Raw genomic sequence first — 19799 nt, forward strand, 5'->3', positions numbered from 1 at the left:
AAAAATATTTGTGTGTAATAGAAAACAGCATCTGGCTTGTGTTGCCATTCTTGCTTTAATTCCCAATATATAGACCATGTGGTTGTTGGCAGTTCTGCTCAGCATTTTGACAAGCATATGAACATTTGTTCTTCTTACAGTACTGTAGTGCCAGTCATTGTCATACTTTATTTCTGATATGTGATACCCAAGCTGAGAAGCTTGTTTTAATAAGTTTTACAGCAAATGGTTAGAGCTATTGATCTGAGAAGACAGACCTTGAAATTGTACCACAGCCTCAAAAAAAATAAAAAAAAGCGTAGGCTGGTGTGATGTATGAACAAGGATCAGGCATTCAGTTTCTGGTTATGCACTGAAATATTATCTGGTCTTGTCTGACTCCCTATAGGTTGCTCAGCCTTTTTTCTCCCAGTTTTCTCATGCAAGATACGAGAATATTTGTCAATTTATTTTGAAAATATATTACAACTAGTTAGTTAACTCAGTGTATGATACTTTTAAACATAGGAAGGATAAAAATAGGAATGGTAGTAAATTTTAAAATCTGATGGTTGGTCAAGTACAGTTTCATTGATATGCAAGCTAGTGTGTGGTGATAGTACAGATTTAATATTTGATGTTTTATTCTATTGCTGAATTGAGGCCAGTTAAGGGAGAGAGCATTTTGTATGAAAAAAGACAAGTTTTCCAGTTTTGCATTTGGACATCCAGACAGGACAGCAGATAGTAACAACAAAATGTGGTGAAACTACGAAGTGATCCAACAACATTAGTGGCAAAAACAGGTGTGGTGCTTAGTGACCCCTGGCTGCAGCTCCAAAGTCATGCTGCCTCTCTCACTGGTGGCCAGTTCACAGTCTTCAAACTACTTTAAATCTTGGGTTGGTAAACAGCTGTAAATCACATGTGGCATAATTTGTAAAGCTGGGAAGGTCTGAGACTTCATATAAGATCCCCTCATCTCTGTGATGTGAAAACTTGCACAGCAAAAATACCCACTGTCAGTGAAAACTGCTTCCCAGTCAGAGTCCTGCTTCCGAATCCCAGACTTGGTGCTTGATATTAGCATGCCATGGGGCTCTGCTGTGTTACCACTTCCTAGAATTACTCAGTACCTTATGGACCATGTTCTGAGTCACAGCATGGTTGCTCATTCACTCTAATGGTGTCTATGTCTCTTAATTCTTCATAATGTTTCAACCTTTTGTTCACTTGGCCAAGCGTGTATCCACAGGTTTGCTCAGTTAGTATCCCACTGTTCGTAATCAAATTATCTTTGCTTGCCACTAGCTTTTGCCAGCTCCAGAAGTCATCAGCTCTTGTTATATTCTGAATTAATGCGAACTCTGTGAGAATTTCAAACTCTGGAACATATCTAAGTTTAAGAGGTTTTCTGCTGAAGTTTAGCTACTTATGGATAGAGGAATCTGTAGAGAAAAAGGGGTTAAAAATGTCTGTATTCCTAAAGCAGTTGTGCTTGTTGATAAGAAATGTTATTGCAAGGCTTGTGAGCAGTGCAGTAGAATCTATATTTTTGTACCATATTTCCTGTTTTCAAACAGTTGTTTCTATAAGTTTATTACATTGAGATTTTTAATAACCACAACATACTAGGTTTTACATGCATAGCTAATTTATTCATAGATACCGTAACAGCTTGAATTTATGTGAATTAGATGCTATCATAATCAGTCATCATTTCAGCTTTGCTGACAGAGATACCATAAATTATTCATGTTAACCTAAAGACCCAGCATGTTTTCGGATACAGAACAATAAAAATATGAATCTTGGTTAGTCTTGCAAAACTTAGAGCAACCTCTTTAGATTTGAAGTAAGACACAGATGCTAATTCTATTACGTGTGTCTGACATTATTTGAAGATTTTAGATAGAGACTGGAAGTAAACTCTATTGAATTGATTTAGCTGGAGAGATTCTGGTGTTTACTAGCATGACACTTGTTCCTTGAATTTTTTGTGAAGCAGGAGTGAAATACAGAAAAGTATTAGAATATGTTTAATCCCATCATTTATGAATATTAACTCATATTTGAAAGTAAATATTTTTTGATAACTTCAGTCATCACTTTGACCAGAGTACAAGCACAGCATGGGTAGTAATTTAGGAAACAGGTATCCAAAAAAAAGGTATAAATGTATCCTATGAATAGGGTGTCCTGCTTCCAGATATAAAAGTTTCATGCAATTTTATAGAACTGATAACAAAATACACCATCCTAATTTAAAATTATTAATTATTATTATTTTAAATTATTTAGATTAGACACTTGGTCTGAAAGAAGACAGGTATCTTCTTTCCCCCTAGTCAGGACAAATTTGTTATCCTTATTCTGTAAGTATTTCTAATTTCTCACATTTGATGAGTTTCTTTGCTTCTGCAACTATAAAACTGTTTAAAGTCGTATCAATAACTTCATTGTTCATTGAATTAATCAATATAAAACATCAGGTGTGGAGAAAGATTTTTGTGCTGTTGATCTTCTGTTCTGGAACTTGCACACATCCAAATTTACTTTCTGCTTGTTGAAGGAATCTTTTTTCCTTGGCCCTGGACCTTTTTTTCCTTCACAATAATCAATACCTCTGACTACTACCTAAAATGTTTTGTTCTTTGAGTGCCTCTTAACAGTTTAATTATCAGTTCATCTTTCTCCAGTGCATCTTTAGACCATGTGGATTTTCATGGAAGTGTTCTTTTCTCTGCCTTCCTTGAGTCCATAGGTGTGCACACCACTTGAGGGGGATCTTTCTTTTCCAGCAGCGTTTCTTTCTGTATTTGAATGTGCACCCTGTCTGTGCACAGTGTTGGTCAAAAAGGGAAGAAGGATTGTTAACCTATAAAGAATACTGCTGGCATGGTTGTGATCTGACCTGCAGCCCTAGTGATCATATGTAAGAACGGAACTTGTGAGGAGCACAATGTCTTGGTTTCCAGCTTTATGCAGCAGCAGGCTCCATACAGATGTGTGCAATTAGCATTTTGGAGACAACATTAACACTTCAGTTTATTCAAAAACAAAATTTGGGAGTAATGCCTCAAAGTTTCATCTAGTTTGAGATTTATTCTTGATAGGAGGTGCAGCTGTCTACATTTCAGCTTGCTTTTGTGGAGGGACATGCCAAGATGTGCAGAGTGATGGAAATGACATGATCTGACCAGATGCCTACAGGCTGTCCTGTGCCACTCGCCACCAAAGAGTAGTTATTTAAGCAGACAGCTAAATGCACATAGCATTAGATGCTCCATAATACAAATATATAGAAGCAGATCCTGTGAGAACTTTAAATTTGAATTGGAAAGGTGGAGACTGTTCTATAATTCTAATCTTACTTAACTGGGTACGATCCTTATAAGAAGAAAAAAATTCCCATTGGTCAAAATTAAGATAGATGATTCTTTGCATTCTTTTCAATCAGGTCATTATTGGCAGGCTTTCCCAATGAGCTCAGTACAACTGATAATCCATTCCTAAATCTTGCCAGTAACATTTAGATATTTTAGTTTGTTGTAAATTGGTAGGCAAAACCATTTCACTTGCTGTTCTGACACTGGGATGCTTTCATTCTCTGTATTACTTTCAAAAAGGGATCAGAGCAAAAATGGATAAACTAATAAAATAAATCCTAATATACTTTTAATTATACTAATAATTGCGCTAATAATTATACTAATAGAATAAATCTTACCATGGTGTTAGATGATGTCCTGGTGATATTAAAGAATAAATTACCATCTTTTAGGACTTTAGAGAGAAGAAATGTACTAATTATGTATATTTTGGTTGATGGATGTAAGTAATGTGGAGTAAACTGACTCCTGTTTATATTTTTATATATTGATAGGGTTTGTTAGGATTTTCATACGCCAAATTAAGTAAATTTTGTTAGCAACTTTGTTTTGTCTTTTTAAAGGGCAGACTTCTTAACAATTCTTACTAATTAGAATAAATGGTGTAAATATGAGAAATACGGCTGTCCTTGAGGGAACTGTTACATTAGCAGGTGCGATCATAACCTTTTCTTTGCCTTTGTACACCTGAAAGGACAGATTGTCTCTTTAGAATAGAGACATTCATGGAAAGAATAACAAAGCAAAAAGAATAAAAGCCAATAAACTAAAGAAAAGAGCCAAAAGGACTAGCTGCAGGCATAAATAACTGCATTATAGAGGTAATTTGTTTAGATTCTTGAAAAGATGTCGGTAATAAACTTCCCACATATTAATACTCATTAGAGTACCTTGTACTGAAAAATTAAAAACTGGTTTGGGGAATTACAGTTTTCTAAATGATTTGGCACAGTTAGCCTTGTTTCAGAGGAAGATACCACTGTGCCCTAAAATAAAATTTGCTTAATACTTGAAAATAAGACAAAGATGATCTCATTTCAAAACCAAGGATGTTAAAATATTGATAAAAGTTTCTAAAATATATATTATGAAATGAACACCTCCAGAATGATTTTTTGAACCATGTGAGGCTCTAAGAGTAATTAAACTTTCAAAATAAATTATTCTTGATCAGTGAAAGTACCAACTCATTCATTTATTTGGATAATTGATGCAAGTCTGTCAAGTAGGGAGAGGTCGGGGTTCACCAGTTCTTCATAATTGTTCATATTTGGAAAGTTTTTCTATTCTAACTACCAGATTTGATGATTCTTGTTTTGCACCTGCCACCTGTATTACTCCCTCTTTATGTATATTGGTTAAGGGGACTTTGTGGGTTTTTTTCCTAATTCTCTCCAGAAAACCACTACCAACAGGAAATTCCAGTACCCAAAACAACTTGTTCTCCTAGTCTCTGTGACATATCAGTCTTCCAGATCTCTGATTTCATAGAGATTTGATTCATTTTCGACATAACTAAGTCTATTTTTATGAGGGCATGTGGATTTCAGGTGATCAGGCAGCCACTTCAATAATGTGGTATCTCCTACGAGACCAATTTACAAGTAGTGCATAAAATAAAACATATGTGAAGTAAAGGGTGCTCCTGAATAAGGAAACTTTAGAATCTGAAAGCATAGCAAATCAGCTGACAATTCCTATTACTTTATTTTACTTTCTTTAAAATGGAGATGATGATAATACTATCTAATGTGCTTATTATGGAGAAAATGGTACTGCAGTTGCTAAGCACTAATATACTGATGTGCTAATAGTGAAACTTCAGCAGAGGATTTTGTCTGGATTTTGACCAGGATACAAAGAGATTTGTGTTAATATTAAATTGTATGGGAGTTGCTCTTAGCTTTGCAACATTGAGGAAATATCTGCTTTCATGTTTGGTAAACTTCCAGGTTAAGTCATTTATAAGGAGAAAACCACTTTCATTTTAAGAACAGGTGAGCCTGATAAATGAAGCGTCTCTTCAACAGTCCAGTGTCATTTTATTTTTCTAAGTTCATTTTAAGCCTTGAATTGAACATTAACAAATGGTTATAAATTATTATACATACAGAAGCAAAGTGAATGGCCAATCTGAGAAGATGAGTTTATCTGTACTCTTGGGTAGCTGCTACCATTTGCTTGCAATCTCACTATAGTTACCATTGTGAGGAGAATAGTCAATCAAAGTTGAAGATATAAAATAAAATTGAAAATTGAATTGGAAGGTAATTTTACTTTCAAATGGTTTGCAAATGTAGATGTTAAGTGTGAAGTGAATGCAGTTAATGACCATAGCTGGAAGAGTTATGCACCTGCTGATCACAGGAATATTATTATAAATGAGGTGGATTTTCTTGTTGACTACCTCATTTTTCTCAGCATGGTCTCATTACTTTTCTATCACGTCTGACCCTTAGATATAAATACTCAAGCACACACATAATAAAAATACATTAACTCCCATATAGATTTTTGAAAATCAAGATGTGTGCTGCAGATGTTTCTTGCCTTTGTAGGTTTAACGTAGGTTCTACTTTTGGATAACAGGAAAAAAAAAAAAAAGTTGAGTTTCACCAGAAGTACTCAAGTCATTTTACAACTGAGAGATCTAATGTTCTAACTCCTGTTGTCTGAATTATTTCAGAAAAGTGTTTCTTCAGACCTGTGTTGTGTTTTTGTTTTCCAATAAGCAATGTAACTGGAAAATCTGGAAGTAACACTAACTCTTACATAATTATCTCATTCTCTTAGGAAATAAATTATTTTACAGAATTTTTAGGACACCTTTCTTTAATTTTGCCTCTTCAAATGTTTTAAAACTATTATTTGAAATAAATCATGTATCTTTAAGTGTGATTGTAGGTATGTATCTAAGGTTTGCCCCTTTTTTATAGCACATATATCATCATAAAAAACTCTTATGTTAGACTTATATGATAGAGTCTGATAAAAATGTATGTATTTTTAGCTAAGTGAATGTGTTCAGAGTTACATTTTGGGATGTAACTGAGCTGTAGATATACCAATGGCCTTTCTGTAACTAAGGTACCTACTTTTTTTAAAGGAGGGACAGAGATAAATCTATTCATATAACAAATAAATAATACAATTTAAACATATTGAACTAATATTATGAAGTGAGCTTATGTATTTATTGCCAGTTGTTTGGAGATATGCAGGACCTAATTCCAGGCTCCTACTGCTCTGTCATAGCATCATTTAAACCAACATTTGCTACTGAGAATTACCTAGTTCGAGTTTCAGTATTTTTATTTGTTTTTCAGCACTCAGATTACTGCAGTTAACTGGTTCCACAGCACAATTGCTCAGCTCTACATGTAACCAGGAAATTTAGGGAGTTTCAGGCAACCACTTCTCCCATACTTTGGAGTTCTTTGGTGCATCAATTTCTTAGCACTTCTGAACATCAAGATTTAGAGTGGAGAGTTCCTGAGAACTATATCCATAGGTTTTTCACCAAAAGCAATATGGGAAGCAAAGTGATGGATGGAACTAAGCCTTGATCAGGGGCACAGGTTTAGCTGTGTGGCCAACTTGCTGGTGATCTTACATGAATTATTTTACATCTTGCTTAAATTTCTTCAAAAATAAGATCAAGTCCTAGGATTGTAAGACACTTATAGGTCTTCTGATGAAAGCACTTTTCAAGGACTTGATGGTATAATTTGTCAGTTCATAAATATATATGCAGCTGGTACTGGAATCTGTTATGTCAAACGACAGCAATGGTGAGGATATCGTGTTCTTTCCTTGGCACAGCAGGGAAATTTCTGCTTTTGAAGTGTTTGTGATTTATAAGAGGAACTGCTAGTCTTTCAGAATGAAACAGCTAGTAGGCTCTTCCACTCTGTTTTGATTTACCCACCCATGTTAGGAGGTTGAATAGATTAAAGATCGTGTTTGTCTGCAAGGGAGAGGAAAGAATCAGCAAGTTCTGGAGAGCTGGTGAACAGTTTGCTTTGCATGATGTTCTTAATGACTGTGGGGGGACAAGAAGGTGCTTCTGTATTTTTATTGCTGTACTAGTAGAACCTTTTCATGTTTACATACTTGCAGTATGTTTTGTTCTGTCCTTGGTTGAACTCTCAAATTGCCATAATCAGCTGAAGTATGTAACTTGCTCTAGAGTTAATGCCTTCTTAAGTTGACCTAAGAAAAGCTAAGGATTTTTTAGAGTGTTTATCTGCAAATTTTGGGTGACAGCATTTCATTAGTTAAGCTACAGGTAGTCCTTAATTAATGAAAAATTGTTTTCAGTAATAAAGTTTAAAAAACAAGTCTACAGTGCAGTCTCACAATTTTAAAATAAAACCCAGCATCTGAATAGTGATAATGAATAATTACTTTTAACAACTCTACGTAGTGACAAAAAGTTGTTTATTGTAATTTTTGTCATCTTCTCAGAGGGGTGGCTAATTACAGAGAAATACCCATCTGTTAGAAATGGGCTTGTTCAAAAATAATAGGTAAATTAATCATTGTTTCCCCATGCATCAGGCATATTTTCCCAGATTTCAGCCTTTAAAGTTTTACCTGTGCTCTGGAGTAATAATGTAGGACTGTTGGGGGATGTCAGGGTTGTGCTGCTGTTGTGGTTTAACCCCAGCAGGCAGCTGAGCCCCACACAGCCGCTCTCCCTGCTCCTGCAGAGGGTTGGGGGAGAGAATATACAAGGATAGAAGTGCAAAAACTCGTGGGTTGAGATAAAGACAGTTTAAGAGGTAGAGCAAAAGCTGCACATGCAGCCAAATCTAAATAAGGCATCTGCTCCTTCCCACGGGCAGGCAGATGTTCAGCCACCTCCAGGAACTCAGGGTTTCATCATGTGTAATGGCTACTTGGGAAGACAGCGTAACTCTGAACTTCCCCCTTTCCTTTTTTCCCCACAGTTTGTATTGCTGAGCATGACACCATAGGGTCTGGAATATCCCTTGGGTCAGTTGGGATCAGCTGTCTCAGCTGTGTCCATTCCCACCTTCTTGACCGCCTCCCAGCCTCCTCACTGGCGTGGTGGGGTGAGGAGCAGAAAAGGCCTGGACTCTGTGTAAGCCCTGACCAGCAGTAATGAAAACACCCCTGAGTTATCAACCCTGTTTCCAGCACAAATCCAAAGCATAGCCCTATGCAAGCTACTCTGAAGAAATTTAACTGTATCCGAGCCAAAATCAGTACAGCTACTTACAAGAATTGAAGAAACAGAACATAAAAATGACTCTGTTTATCATTTTAAAGGAAACCTAATTTTTTTTTTTTTTGTGATCATGACTGTGGTCTGAATTTATTAGAAATATTCAAATTCAGTGTCCTTGATGTCTTTGTGAGATGACCTGAATAGTGAGCAATAAACTTCTGCATTATAATTCACAGTTGAAGATATGTCCTCAGGAAGTAAAATAGACAAGCAATGTATTGTGTTTACCTTTAAGCTGACAAACAGTCTATGTAAAGTGACAGAGGCATTTTTAGGAAAAGAAAGCAAATAATGTTTTTCTGGTTAGCAGGCCCCAAGATAAGACAAGTTTAAGGGGCCAAAACATGTGTGATTATTAAAGGCTACTGGGTTCTCAGTTCAAACAAATTGAATTCTTTCATAGTCTGAAGGGCTGTGGAAATCTAGCAAAGAGTGTAGACTGCTGAAATAAAATTTGCATGTAGAGTGATTTTATATATGCAGGGCTATAGCCACCAAATTTGAATTGGAGAAAGAAATCTCATTACTCATCTTGTAAAAGAAGTAATTCTTAAATTCCATATTTGCTATCACTGACATAAAAGTTCTGCATATGAATATATTTTTTGTGATTTCACAGAGATACTGGATTATTGAATTGACAAAGATCTGTTCCATTCTCTCCTGCCTTTTCTTTTATAGGATAACCGATTTAGGCAATATTAAAAGAAGATTGTATTTGTCAACAGTCCACAAGGAGTTGTCTGTAACCCCTCTGCATGCAAAAATTCCTCTGTTTATGATCAAGCGCAAAATAGTAGGTACCTTGGGAATATTCCTCGTGCTGTGGTTGAGCATGCTTTTTAATCAGGAATCTTTTATGTATGTTTATAGACTTGTTGAAATTATGGTTTGGTTTAGAACTCAGTTCCTACTGATTTCAAGACTCATGTATATGTCCCCTCTACCAGATGGCAGCAGAACTACTTAATACTGCTACTCCTCTATCCTTCTTCCTATATTAGGAATTCATTCCCCTTTCCCAAGAGTAATGCTCTTTGTGATGTGTTTCTCTCTCCTGTTGATTCAGCCTTTGTAAAATTTTCTGTGTCCCTTCACATCATAGGGCTCCTGTTCACATGTCCCTTCTCCTGCAGTGACCTTTGATTACATTCTCTGGAGCTGCAGGGAGACTGTAGCTGATGGCTGCTCTCACATTCTTCATGTTCTTCCTAATTCTGGCATATATAAAACAAAGCATATGTCAAACTGTTGAAAATAAAACAATAACTGTCATCTTCTCCCTGTCCCCCTTTCCCATGCCCAGCCACAACATATGGTAATAGCTGCCAGGATACAAAACCTGACAGTTACCACATAGCCATGTGAGGACTGAAGTCTCAAATACTGCTTTAGAAAATAAATTTCATACGAGAATGGTTAGATTTCAAATATTTTAAAATGTTATTTGCACCAAGAGAACTAGATAACACTTAGTATACTGAGCAACTGTGAATTTAAGGCTAGACATGAGAGGGAATATTTTACAAAAACTTCTGAAGTTATACTTTTTTTAAGATAGCTTAGGTGAAGGCAGCTGTGAGAACTACGAGCATCTGTGTTTTTAAACATCAGAAACTCTAAATGGAAAACATAAAGCCACAAGAAAACATACTTCATTAGTTCTTCTGGTTTTGGTATTTTTTTGTATGAAATCTCTGGTTTTTTCTGGGATGATCATGGAATTGTAATATGGTTTACATGCAAAATAGATACCTGTAACTGCACTCCTGTATTATAAAATATGGCAATAGACAAATGGTGAATTAAGTGGAAAAAAGATTAAAATTGAGAGAATTTAAATAGTGGAATAGTGCAGGAGAGTGTAGCACATTGATGTTAGTGTTCTAACAGTGTTTCCTGAACCAAATAACCATCTAATGAGAATTAAAATGGGTATTTAAGTAGGATCTTTAGCAACTCAGGCAATTGCCATTATCTGATTTGCCTTTTGGAAAGGTCTTACTGTGAATGGATAACACTTATTATAAAGAAGTAGTAGTTTTAAGATGTTGTGATACATTGCACTCTAGTCCAAACTAGGAATTTACCGGATAGTTTCATTATGGAAGGGGTGCCAGTTTTGGAGAGGTCCTTTTGTTGTGAATCTCAGAAAGAAATCATCAAAGAATCTCAAACTTAAACTTCAGTAACTCTAACTTACGAAGTAATACTGGATAATGATTCTTGTTCCCCCCAAGAAATCCTTCAATAAATATGCTTTCTTACAACTTAGCTGCAAAACATATCGTGGATATGCTGTGCTGAACTCCCTTGGGCTGGCAGTCACTAGGTCATACGTCCTTATCTGTTTGTAAAAGTAATTGTTCAAAATGCAAATACAGCAATATCTTATTTTGATATCAAAATGTTCTGCATTGTGAATCACAGCCTGTGAGAATCTAATACTCTGCTGACACCATTTGTAGAGAACTATACACTCATACTCTTCTGCAGTGATTAGTGTCAGGGTTTTACTAAAGATATTGTTTCTCTTTTCTAGTGGTGCAATATGTGTATTGACTTGGCAGCATTCACCAGTGAAATATTCAGAGGAGCTGTCTTCCAGTCTTTGGATGGAATTATTATTTCAGCTAACTGTAAGCTACGAAAGATCTTCACTTTAAAATCCAAGCCACAAGATACAGCTGAGGAAAATGGTGTGTTTTAATTACTATCTTCTCTTGATCATAACTGTTCACGTAAAATCAAAAGCTTCTTTTTCGTCAGATTGGCAATTTGAAAGATTGCATGATTTCATGGAAATTAAGGTAGTAGCACAGCATATTAAATCTGCCAGTGACAGACACATATTTAATTAGTTAATTAAATATGTGTGTACTCCTCTGTTTTAAACATTGAATTCCTTAGAAATATTTTATTGAACAAATTCAGGTAAGATTTATCAAGTAGAGAGCTTGTTTTAATGAGGGTCTCTTATGCTGATAGAAATCAGGTTTTGGCCAAGAAGAGAGTGTCTGAAAGGAAAGAGAAATACTTAAAACTTAGCAACATTTGCTGTTTGTTTTCTTAATTTTGGACATTAGCAGCTGATGAAAGATTTCTTCTTTAAATAATCCAGGAAAAAACTGTTACAAAACAATATTATGTGAAACAGAGCTATGAAACTATCATAAACACCTCTGATCTTATGTCCATTTATCCTCATGTGTCCTTGTTCATTGGGAAAATAATGTTAGTGATGAACTGAAAAATGAGAGGTCTTTTTTTCTGTGATAGAGCAGGATATTGGTCGAAGTTTACCAGTCTCCATGCTAGCATCATAATTCTGAATCATCCTTTTCCAAGGGAGACAACTGCATTCCTCACTGGTATTTGCAGTAATAGAAGAGGAATTGCAAAAGCACAGCTGGCACTTTCTTATTTTAAAGGCACCCTAGGTATAGTTCAGCTTCAATTTCATTCACATTTTCATTTTGTGGCTTTTAAAGAACACACCTGAAAAAAGGGATCTGGTTTCAGAAGGAGGTATAGTCAGCAGTATTGTAAGTGTAACAAAATGTATCTTCCATTTGGAAACTCTAAACCAATAGGGGAGAATAAGCAATCCTTGTGATTACTCCTCTGATTTCTTGTAGGTAAGGCTGGGGAAAAGAAATAGTTTTAAAAATGTCTGCAGAGAGAATCTGGTAAATTCTCAGCAGGAAACTGCAGTTAGAGGTCTCACTGGCATTAATTTAATTTAATTCCATTGGTGTATTGTTTTCTCTCTTCCATTCTAAATAGTTTTTGAAATGTGCTTAAATGTTCTAAATGAGTTCCAAAATTCTAAAATGTAGTTAGCATAATGAGTAGACAGCTTTAATAAACTGTGTGCATAGTAAAATATTGTACGTTTAATTACTTCATTATCAATTCTATGATTATTACACAGCTGTGGGCATTAGTATTTTCTGTATATTTATGAATTTCCTCATCTAGGCAATTCATAGGATCATAGAACTGTTTAGGCTGGAAAAGACTCTCAAGATCATCAAGCCCAACCATTAACCCAGCACTGCCACCACTAACCCATGTCCCTGAGAGCCACATCCAGGGATAGTGGCTCCACCACTGCCCTGGGCAGCCTGTCCTAGTGCTTGACAACCCCTTCGATGAACAAATTGTTCCTAATATCCAATCTAAACCTCCCCTGGAACAACTTGAGGCCATTTCCTCTTGTCCTGCCACTTGTTACGTGGGAGAAGAGACCAACACCCACCTCACTACAAGCAATAAGATCTCCCCTCAGCCTTTTCTGAAGGCTGAACAACCCCAGTTCCCTCAGCTTCTCATCTGGTCTTGTTCTCTGGACCCTTCCTAAACTTACATTGCAGCTGAAGGTTTGGCTGAATTAAAATGATTCTACACTTCCTACCCAATTACAGAAAAACAACAGTAAGGGCTTTTTTGTTATTATTAATTAAGTTTCAGATAACAGTCACTATTTGATAAAGCTTTTGCCCTCTCAGATGATTGGGCCAGTTAGTTGAGCTCCACTGAATGCAATGACTTTGCGATTTGTAATGAGAGTTGTCATGCTTTAGCCCCAGCCATCAACTAAACACCACACAGCTGCTCACTCACTTGCCCTCTGTGGGATGGGGTCGAAAAGTGGAAGGGTAAAAGTAGGAAAACTCATGGGTTGAGATACAAACACTTTAATAATTGAAGTATTATAATAATAAATTGTAATGAAAGGGGGGGAGAGAAAAATAAATCCCAAGAAAAACAAATTATGCAAATGAAAAACAATTGTTCACCAGCAGCAGCCCCCTCAGTCAGCTTTCCCTCTAGTTGATATGTTGAGCACATTGCCATATGGTCTGGAGTATCCCTTGGGTTATTTGGGGTCAGCTGTCCCTGCTATGTCCCCTCCCAGCTCCTTGTGCACTCCCAACCTCCTCGCTGGCAAGCCAGCATGGGAAACTGAGAAGTCCTTGTCTCCTTGTCTTAGTGTAAACACTGGTGAGCAACAACTAAAACATCAATATGTTACTAACACTTCTCATCCCAAATCCAAAACACAGCACTGTATCAGCTACTAGGAAGAAAATTAACTCTATCTCAAACCAGGACAAGGGTCGAGTTCTTTGATTCAACCTCCTTGTGGTTAAAGCAGTGATTTCAAAGTGCAGTGAGTGTGTTACTCTTTTTAAGCAGCAAGTTTACAGTATGCTTTGTGTTCTTAAAATGATAGCAAATGCAAAGGAGAAACCATTTATACTAAGAAATTATTTCTGTATGAGATCATTGAGATAGAAGAAGAAATAATTCATCTTCTCTGCCCCATGACACTGAGGTATACAAGTTTGATCTATACCTAGTTTCTGGTTTCCATAGTAATCCCAAAGTTCTATGTGGGGTTTTTATCACTAAGTATTGTCCAACAGTGATAAATAATGTACTGGCTTGGCAAAAAAAATGGTTGAAAAAATACATCCACTACTGAAGCACAATATGGAACACTTGAATTTTTTTATTAGTATCTCAATAATCGATCCATTGTTCAAGTTTGGGGTTTGGGTTATGTTTTCCTCTTCTTATCCTTGGAAAATGTGCTAATATTCATTTCCTTACTATATTCAAGTCTTCTAAAATTTGGAAGGAATTGACATCATAACATCAGGCATAGTTCTGACATGGATTCCTTTCTTCAAAGAGAATAGCTTTCATAAACTCAGTGTATATTGGTTATCAAAGGGAAAGCAGAGATAGTCAGATCACATTCTACTAGTGCCTGATGTCACAGGAATAGTTAGGTTGACAGCTTTTTAGTTTATCATGAAAGTGTAATGGTGTCCAAATTTTGAAATTAAAGCTTGTGAAATTCTTTATTTGCATATATGGGACTTCTCCTTTTGCTACTTCAGTACCACTGGTATAAATACCATTTTCAGGTGTTCATTTTATATAAAAATCACTATATCAGTATTACAATTAAAGCTGAATTGTAATAAAAATTATAAAAAATGTATTTTGTGGTTCTGTTTTGCTTGTGCACTGGAGAAATCAAAGAAGATGATTTCAAAGAAGTTGATTTTCTTTTCCAGCCACTAGTGTATATTACTTTAACTGCATTTGAAAATTTTTGACCAAAAAATTTACACGATGTAATTGTAAAATTTACATGCTTATTGTCTTAAAAGTGAACAATTACAGCAAATTTTTCAAATTACTATAGTCTATTAAATTGTTGTAGCCATATGAACTAAAGTATATGTAATCTACCAAATAATGTGAATTGAATTTAATTCCATAACGTCACGGGAGTGAAGTAAAGCCCATGTTTTTTGATTCTAGTTACGCGTGTTGGTCCATCTGTGCCACGTGATCCCACAGATGTTATTCCTCGAACCTGCCAGCTAAATAGAGATGTGCCACAAGTCACTCAACTGCTGAACCTAACAAAAATTCAGAAACCAGAAGTAAAATGTAGGGAATATCCAGTGCAAGAAACAGGTATTCTGTTGTATTAAAATACTGTGAATACGATCGATACAGTATGTGTACAAATAATGGATGTTTTTGTAAAAGTTCCAGTGTCTTAAAATAAAACATGACAGCTCCTGCAGAACTGCAGTGCCATGAACACATAGACTGTTTTGTACTTTGAGATCTATGTGCAGTCTGAACAATTCTAATTCAGGTGTGGGGTTTATAATAGTATTTAAGATATGTCATCTGAATGTACATTGAAGCATTGTACAGTGAAGTTGGTACACTTCTTTTTGAACTCTGTTCACATAAATGAAACTCTTCTGACAACATGACCATGCAGTCTCCTCAGCTTATACTCTGAAATGGGAGATCTTGTATTATTGGTGTCTCAGAATTATTTGAATGTTTCCGTAAGCTACAAGATAATAACCCATATAATTCAGATTTTGGCAGCATTGCATAGAAGAGATTTATTAAAGACATTGGGCAGTCATGTGCTAGTACAAACTATTGACTTGGGTAAAAAGTAAGAGAAAGAAAAGAGAGGATTAAATTTTAAATTATTGTTCCAGCTGAAGGTTATCAACAGGAGACCTCAAAAGTGGGTTTTTTTCTAGGCTCTGTATTGTTTGTTATAGTTATGAATAATCTCAACAGAGATCTGAATTATATGGGATAAAAATTGTGATGTGATACAGATACTAGTTTAATATAAAGAGTGGGACTTCAGAGAGTTTTAAACTTGTGAGATGGGCAGTCCCCTATGTGCTTTTTCATGAAGAACAGTACAGACCAGGTAACATGCAGGAAACATCATAGTCTGTGAAGCAAGGTTTCAGTTTACTGGTTTTATTTCTTGTGGCCACCGTGTTGAAAAATTATGATCTAGGGACCACTGTACTGGGTAAATGTGTAACATGATACCCTGTAAAGTCTAGCTTTGCTAAATGCAAAGGATTGTACATTGGGGAGGAATGTTAACTGCAGTTAAGATTTGAAGTATCAAAATTAAATGACTCAAGGAAGGAAGGTTATCATCACCATAGATACAGCTCAGTAGAATTTTCAGATTTTAATATTTTTTAAAAAACTAAGATAGTAGCAGGAAATTCAAATACATATGAAATGAAAAAGGTATCAAACCTTTAAATCAGTTTTGCATTATTATCTGAAATACTTTATACATAATCTGTTAAACCATCTCAGAAAAGATTTTACAGACCAAGAAGTGATTCAGGGAGAAGCAGAATGAATGAAAAATTCTCATGTGAAGATAAGCTGAAGTACAAAGTTCAATAAAAGCTGTTTTTCCTATCTCATGGCACAAAACCAAGAGAAAATGCCCTGTTACACAGAATATGATTAAAATATGGAATCCACTGCTACAAGAAGCTGGTAAAGAAATTTGTATGATTCCAAAATCAATTGGCCATTTATATGGGTAAGAGTAATGTATTTAGCACCAGTAAAAATGTGTAGGGAAAATTTAATCTTATTCTTCCAAGTTTTTCCACCCTTACTCTAAGAACTGTGTTGAAGGCAGATGATTTCATACATCTTTACTGAAATTGTCGTGGGGCATTTCTGAAGCATTTGGGTTTGACCTTGGTTTGAAACTGGATGTTAAGAGAGATTATTGACCTGTTCTAGACTAGCACTTCCTGTGTGTTTATGTTTAAGTTGGCATGTCTGTCTGCATAAGATTTGTAAGCCAAGAATCGGTAGAAACTGAACTGGAGATGCAAATGCCAAGATTTGAAATTGTTTAAATAGACTTGGGCCAGAGAATTTACACCTTTTTTACTAAAGCTGCTGTTTTGCTTTAAAACTGTGTATTGTTTCCTACCTGCAGTAATGTCAACAGCAGAATTTCACTAAAGCACATGTCTTTATAGTCCTTATTGTTTTGATTCAAAATACTGATTATCTTTTTAAAACAACTTTGTAATGAGATAGATCATCGTCGAAGAACAGCAGTAGAGAGAGACGTAGATTGTTTGTGTTCGTTATTGGAACTCTGCAGTTGTAAAATTATTCATAACCAGTAATGGTCTTAACATAACCATGTAAAGAATGAAATAAAATTTTCAGCTATTGACAACTTTCTTTGCTAGCTGAACAAAGTCAGGGGTTTTATTAGTCTGTTTTTTGAGTTTTGAAGACATCAGCGACAATTCCAATGAGGAAATAAATTGATGTAGAAAAAAACCATATTTTTCACCAATGTTTCACTAAATTTCATTGATTAGAATTCTAAACATATCAAAAATATAATTTGCTTCCTCCCAGGTTATTACTGTTTTTGTAAATCTAGTTGAATGCATGCATAACTGACCTGTACTCTTTTTTTTTAGTTATTCTGTAGATCCATTTGCAATAGTAAATATCTAGAACATTTGCAAACATTTCTTAAAAATGAGAGTTATAATGGATTTTAATGAGTGCTCTGATTCATATCTTCCATGGAGAGTTGATAGTTTCACTCTTCTTAAAATGTTGGATTGATAATTTTTAGCATAAAATTGAGGAGTACATAAACTTCATCCTGCTAGAACTTAGAAAAATGCACAGGTGAAATCTCTCTCTATAGACACCCTCTTTTCTCTACTCTTTTGTTACATTATTAGTGGCTTCTGAACAAGACACAAGGCTAGACCTTTGGTTTAGACCATATAATAGTTGTAATGTCTTACTGAAGTATTTCATTTTCCTCTTGCTCTGTACCACCTTCTGTGAGTCATATGATTATACCAAAACAGGGTGGTAGAACATGTTTTGAGAAGGAAGTTGGACTGAAGTAGTTTAGAAGTGGGTCTGAACAAGCAAATTAGATAAAGAACCCATTTCCAACACATCTTCATCAGTGTAGGCATTGTTAGAAGTGGTGCTGTAAGTAGATACATTTTTATCCCACTGGGCTTAGTACTTCCTCACTCCTGAGGATTCTCATCTTCATTATGTGAATTCAGGGAATAATGATTTCCACCGTTTCTGTTAAAATGCTCTGGAAATACATGTGCAAAGTATTGACCAAGGGACTAAGATTACAGAGAATGATAACAACCATTTAAGTTCAATATTACACCATCTCATGAAACTCTAAGGAAAAATAAACTTTGAGAACAACCTTGATAATATCAAAGGTTTTTAAAAAACACTTTTAAACTTCTTTTCTTCTGCTTTTACCAGAATATGAAAAAAACAACTCATAAATATTTCATCCTCCACACTAAGCTCCCATGCTGGTGCTTTTTCAAGTTAACTTTTGTTCTCTCTCAATGTACCTCATTAATAAAGTCAATCTTTGTCCTGTAGCAGCTGAAATGAATAATAGGAGTTCTGCATTTTTGCTTAGAGTAAGCCCCCTCATACATTTACTTGTTTAAGTTATATTCAGCTTCTTTTTTCGAGCAAGTACCAGTTTTGTAATATTAAAGGGGAAATAATACTTTTAAAGTATTATTGCCCTACAAGTAGTCCAGCCAAAGTTCCTTTGTAAAGTTGGATTATAAATTTGCTTTTGAAGTAGCAGAGGAAACTGTGGAATCCAGACTCTCAGAGGCTGTATTCAAAAATAAATACTTCTTCACTTGATTGTCAAAATACAAGGGACTGTAAAATTTAGATGAGTACAATAGTGTGAATGATGTATCTAAACAGAAAAATGACTGTTTATTTAAAATAAGACTCAAGTTTTACCATCAAGGCTACAAAGACATATAGCCCTTAGGAATATATAGGAAAGTAATTAATGATAACATCCCTCAGCTGCATGAAAACTAGATGCCTTCAGTTTAAGGTCTAATCTTTTTTTTAACCCCATCTTACAAACATAGCATGTGGGCCTCCAGACACGCTTTTCAAATTTCAGTGGTTGGCCTCCTTGAAAATAGAAGATTTGTAAATTTAAGTACATTCTAATTGGAAAATGTTCTTTTTATCCATTAAACTTTTTGTTTTATAATCAAAAGCCCAATTTATTTTTAGTATCATCCACTTTTAATTACACATAATATTCATTATGTCATCAACACACTGTTATGTGTAGATGTAGGTAATTAATTGCAGTCAATTAATGTGTTCATAAAGAGAGATATTAATGCAAATCAACTTTTCTAATTGGAGCTAACAACATCCCAAGGTAGTCAGCAAATTAAAGAAATTGGTGTTAAACCAAAACAGGTCATCTAATCTTGTGAAATGGCAGCTGTTAGCAGCAACCAAATGTCACATTAGGAAAAAGGGGGGAAGGTAATGGCAGAAAATGGCTTCTTTTGTGCTTATTAGTACAGTAAATTATGGTATTTGGGGGCTAATGTATGATCTGTTTTTCATTTCCTTGATGGCACTGTAAATAAAGCTGATCTTGAAATAAGTTTATGAAAAATGCTTAGGGGAATCGACAAACTGTTTTATTTCTACTTAGTTACTTTATGAAGGTGTCAGATTTCTAAAGTGAGTTAGCAATTTAGCACTGAAGTTGTAGCAAGAAAATATCTTTGGACGGTTTAAGTATTAAATATAAATTAATGTGAAGATACTGTTTTTATCAGGTCTGGAAAGGAGAATTCACTGACAATCTTGGAGAATTAAAAAAGAGGAAAATAGATAATACATGCAGTTCTGCAACCCTGATGATAAAATTAATACATACTCATTTTCCTGTCCTTCCTTTTTAAATTTTTTCAGAACAT

At 35.2% G+C, this 19799-nt stretch overlaps 1 protein-coding gene across 11 annotated transcripts in view; it reads left to right on the forward strand.

Moving 5' to 3' along the window:
* The window catches only part of CFAP20DC (CFAP20 domain containing), a 72111-nt gene that overhangs the window by 11548 nt on the left and 40764 nt on the right, over positions 1 to 19799 (forward strand). For 10 of the 11 annotated variants that reach the window (XR_007904736.1, XM_051788847.1, XM_051788844.1 and 7 more), the window contains 3 exons: positions 9307 to 9421; positions 11168 to 11324; positions 14968 to 15126. Coding sequence is in view for 10 of the 11 variants with exons in the window: in XM_051788847.1 (XP_051644807.1) it covers positions 9307 to 9421; positions 11168 to 11324; positions 14968 to 15126 (431 nt within the window). In the remaining variant the exon portion in view is untranslated. The remainder of the gene's footprint in view (positions 1 to 9306; positions 9422 to 11167; positions 11325 to 14967; positions 15127 to 19799) is intronic. The other variant, XM_051788851.1, reaches the window with a different exon arrangement.

Source organism: Manacus candei, unplaced genomic scaffold (genome assembly GCF_025592945.1).
Source record: "Manacus candei isolate 608988 ecotype Guabito, Panama unplaced genomic scaffold, ASM2559294v1 h1tg000025l, whole genome shotgun sequence".
NCBI classification, from domain to species: domain Eukaryota; kingdom Metazoa; phylum Chordata; class Aves; order Passeriformes; family Pipridae; genus Manacus; species Manacus candei.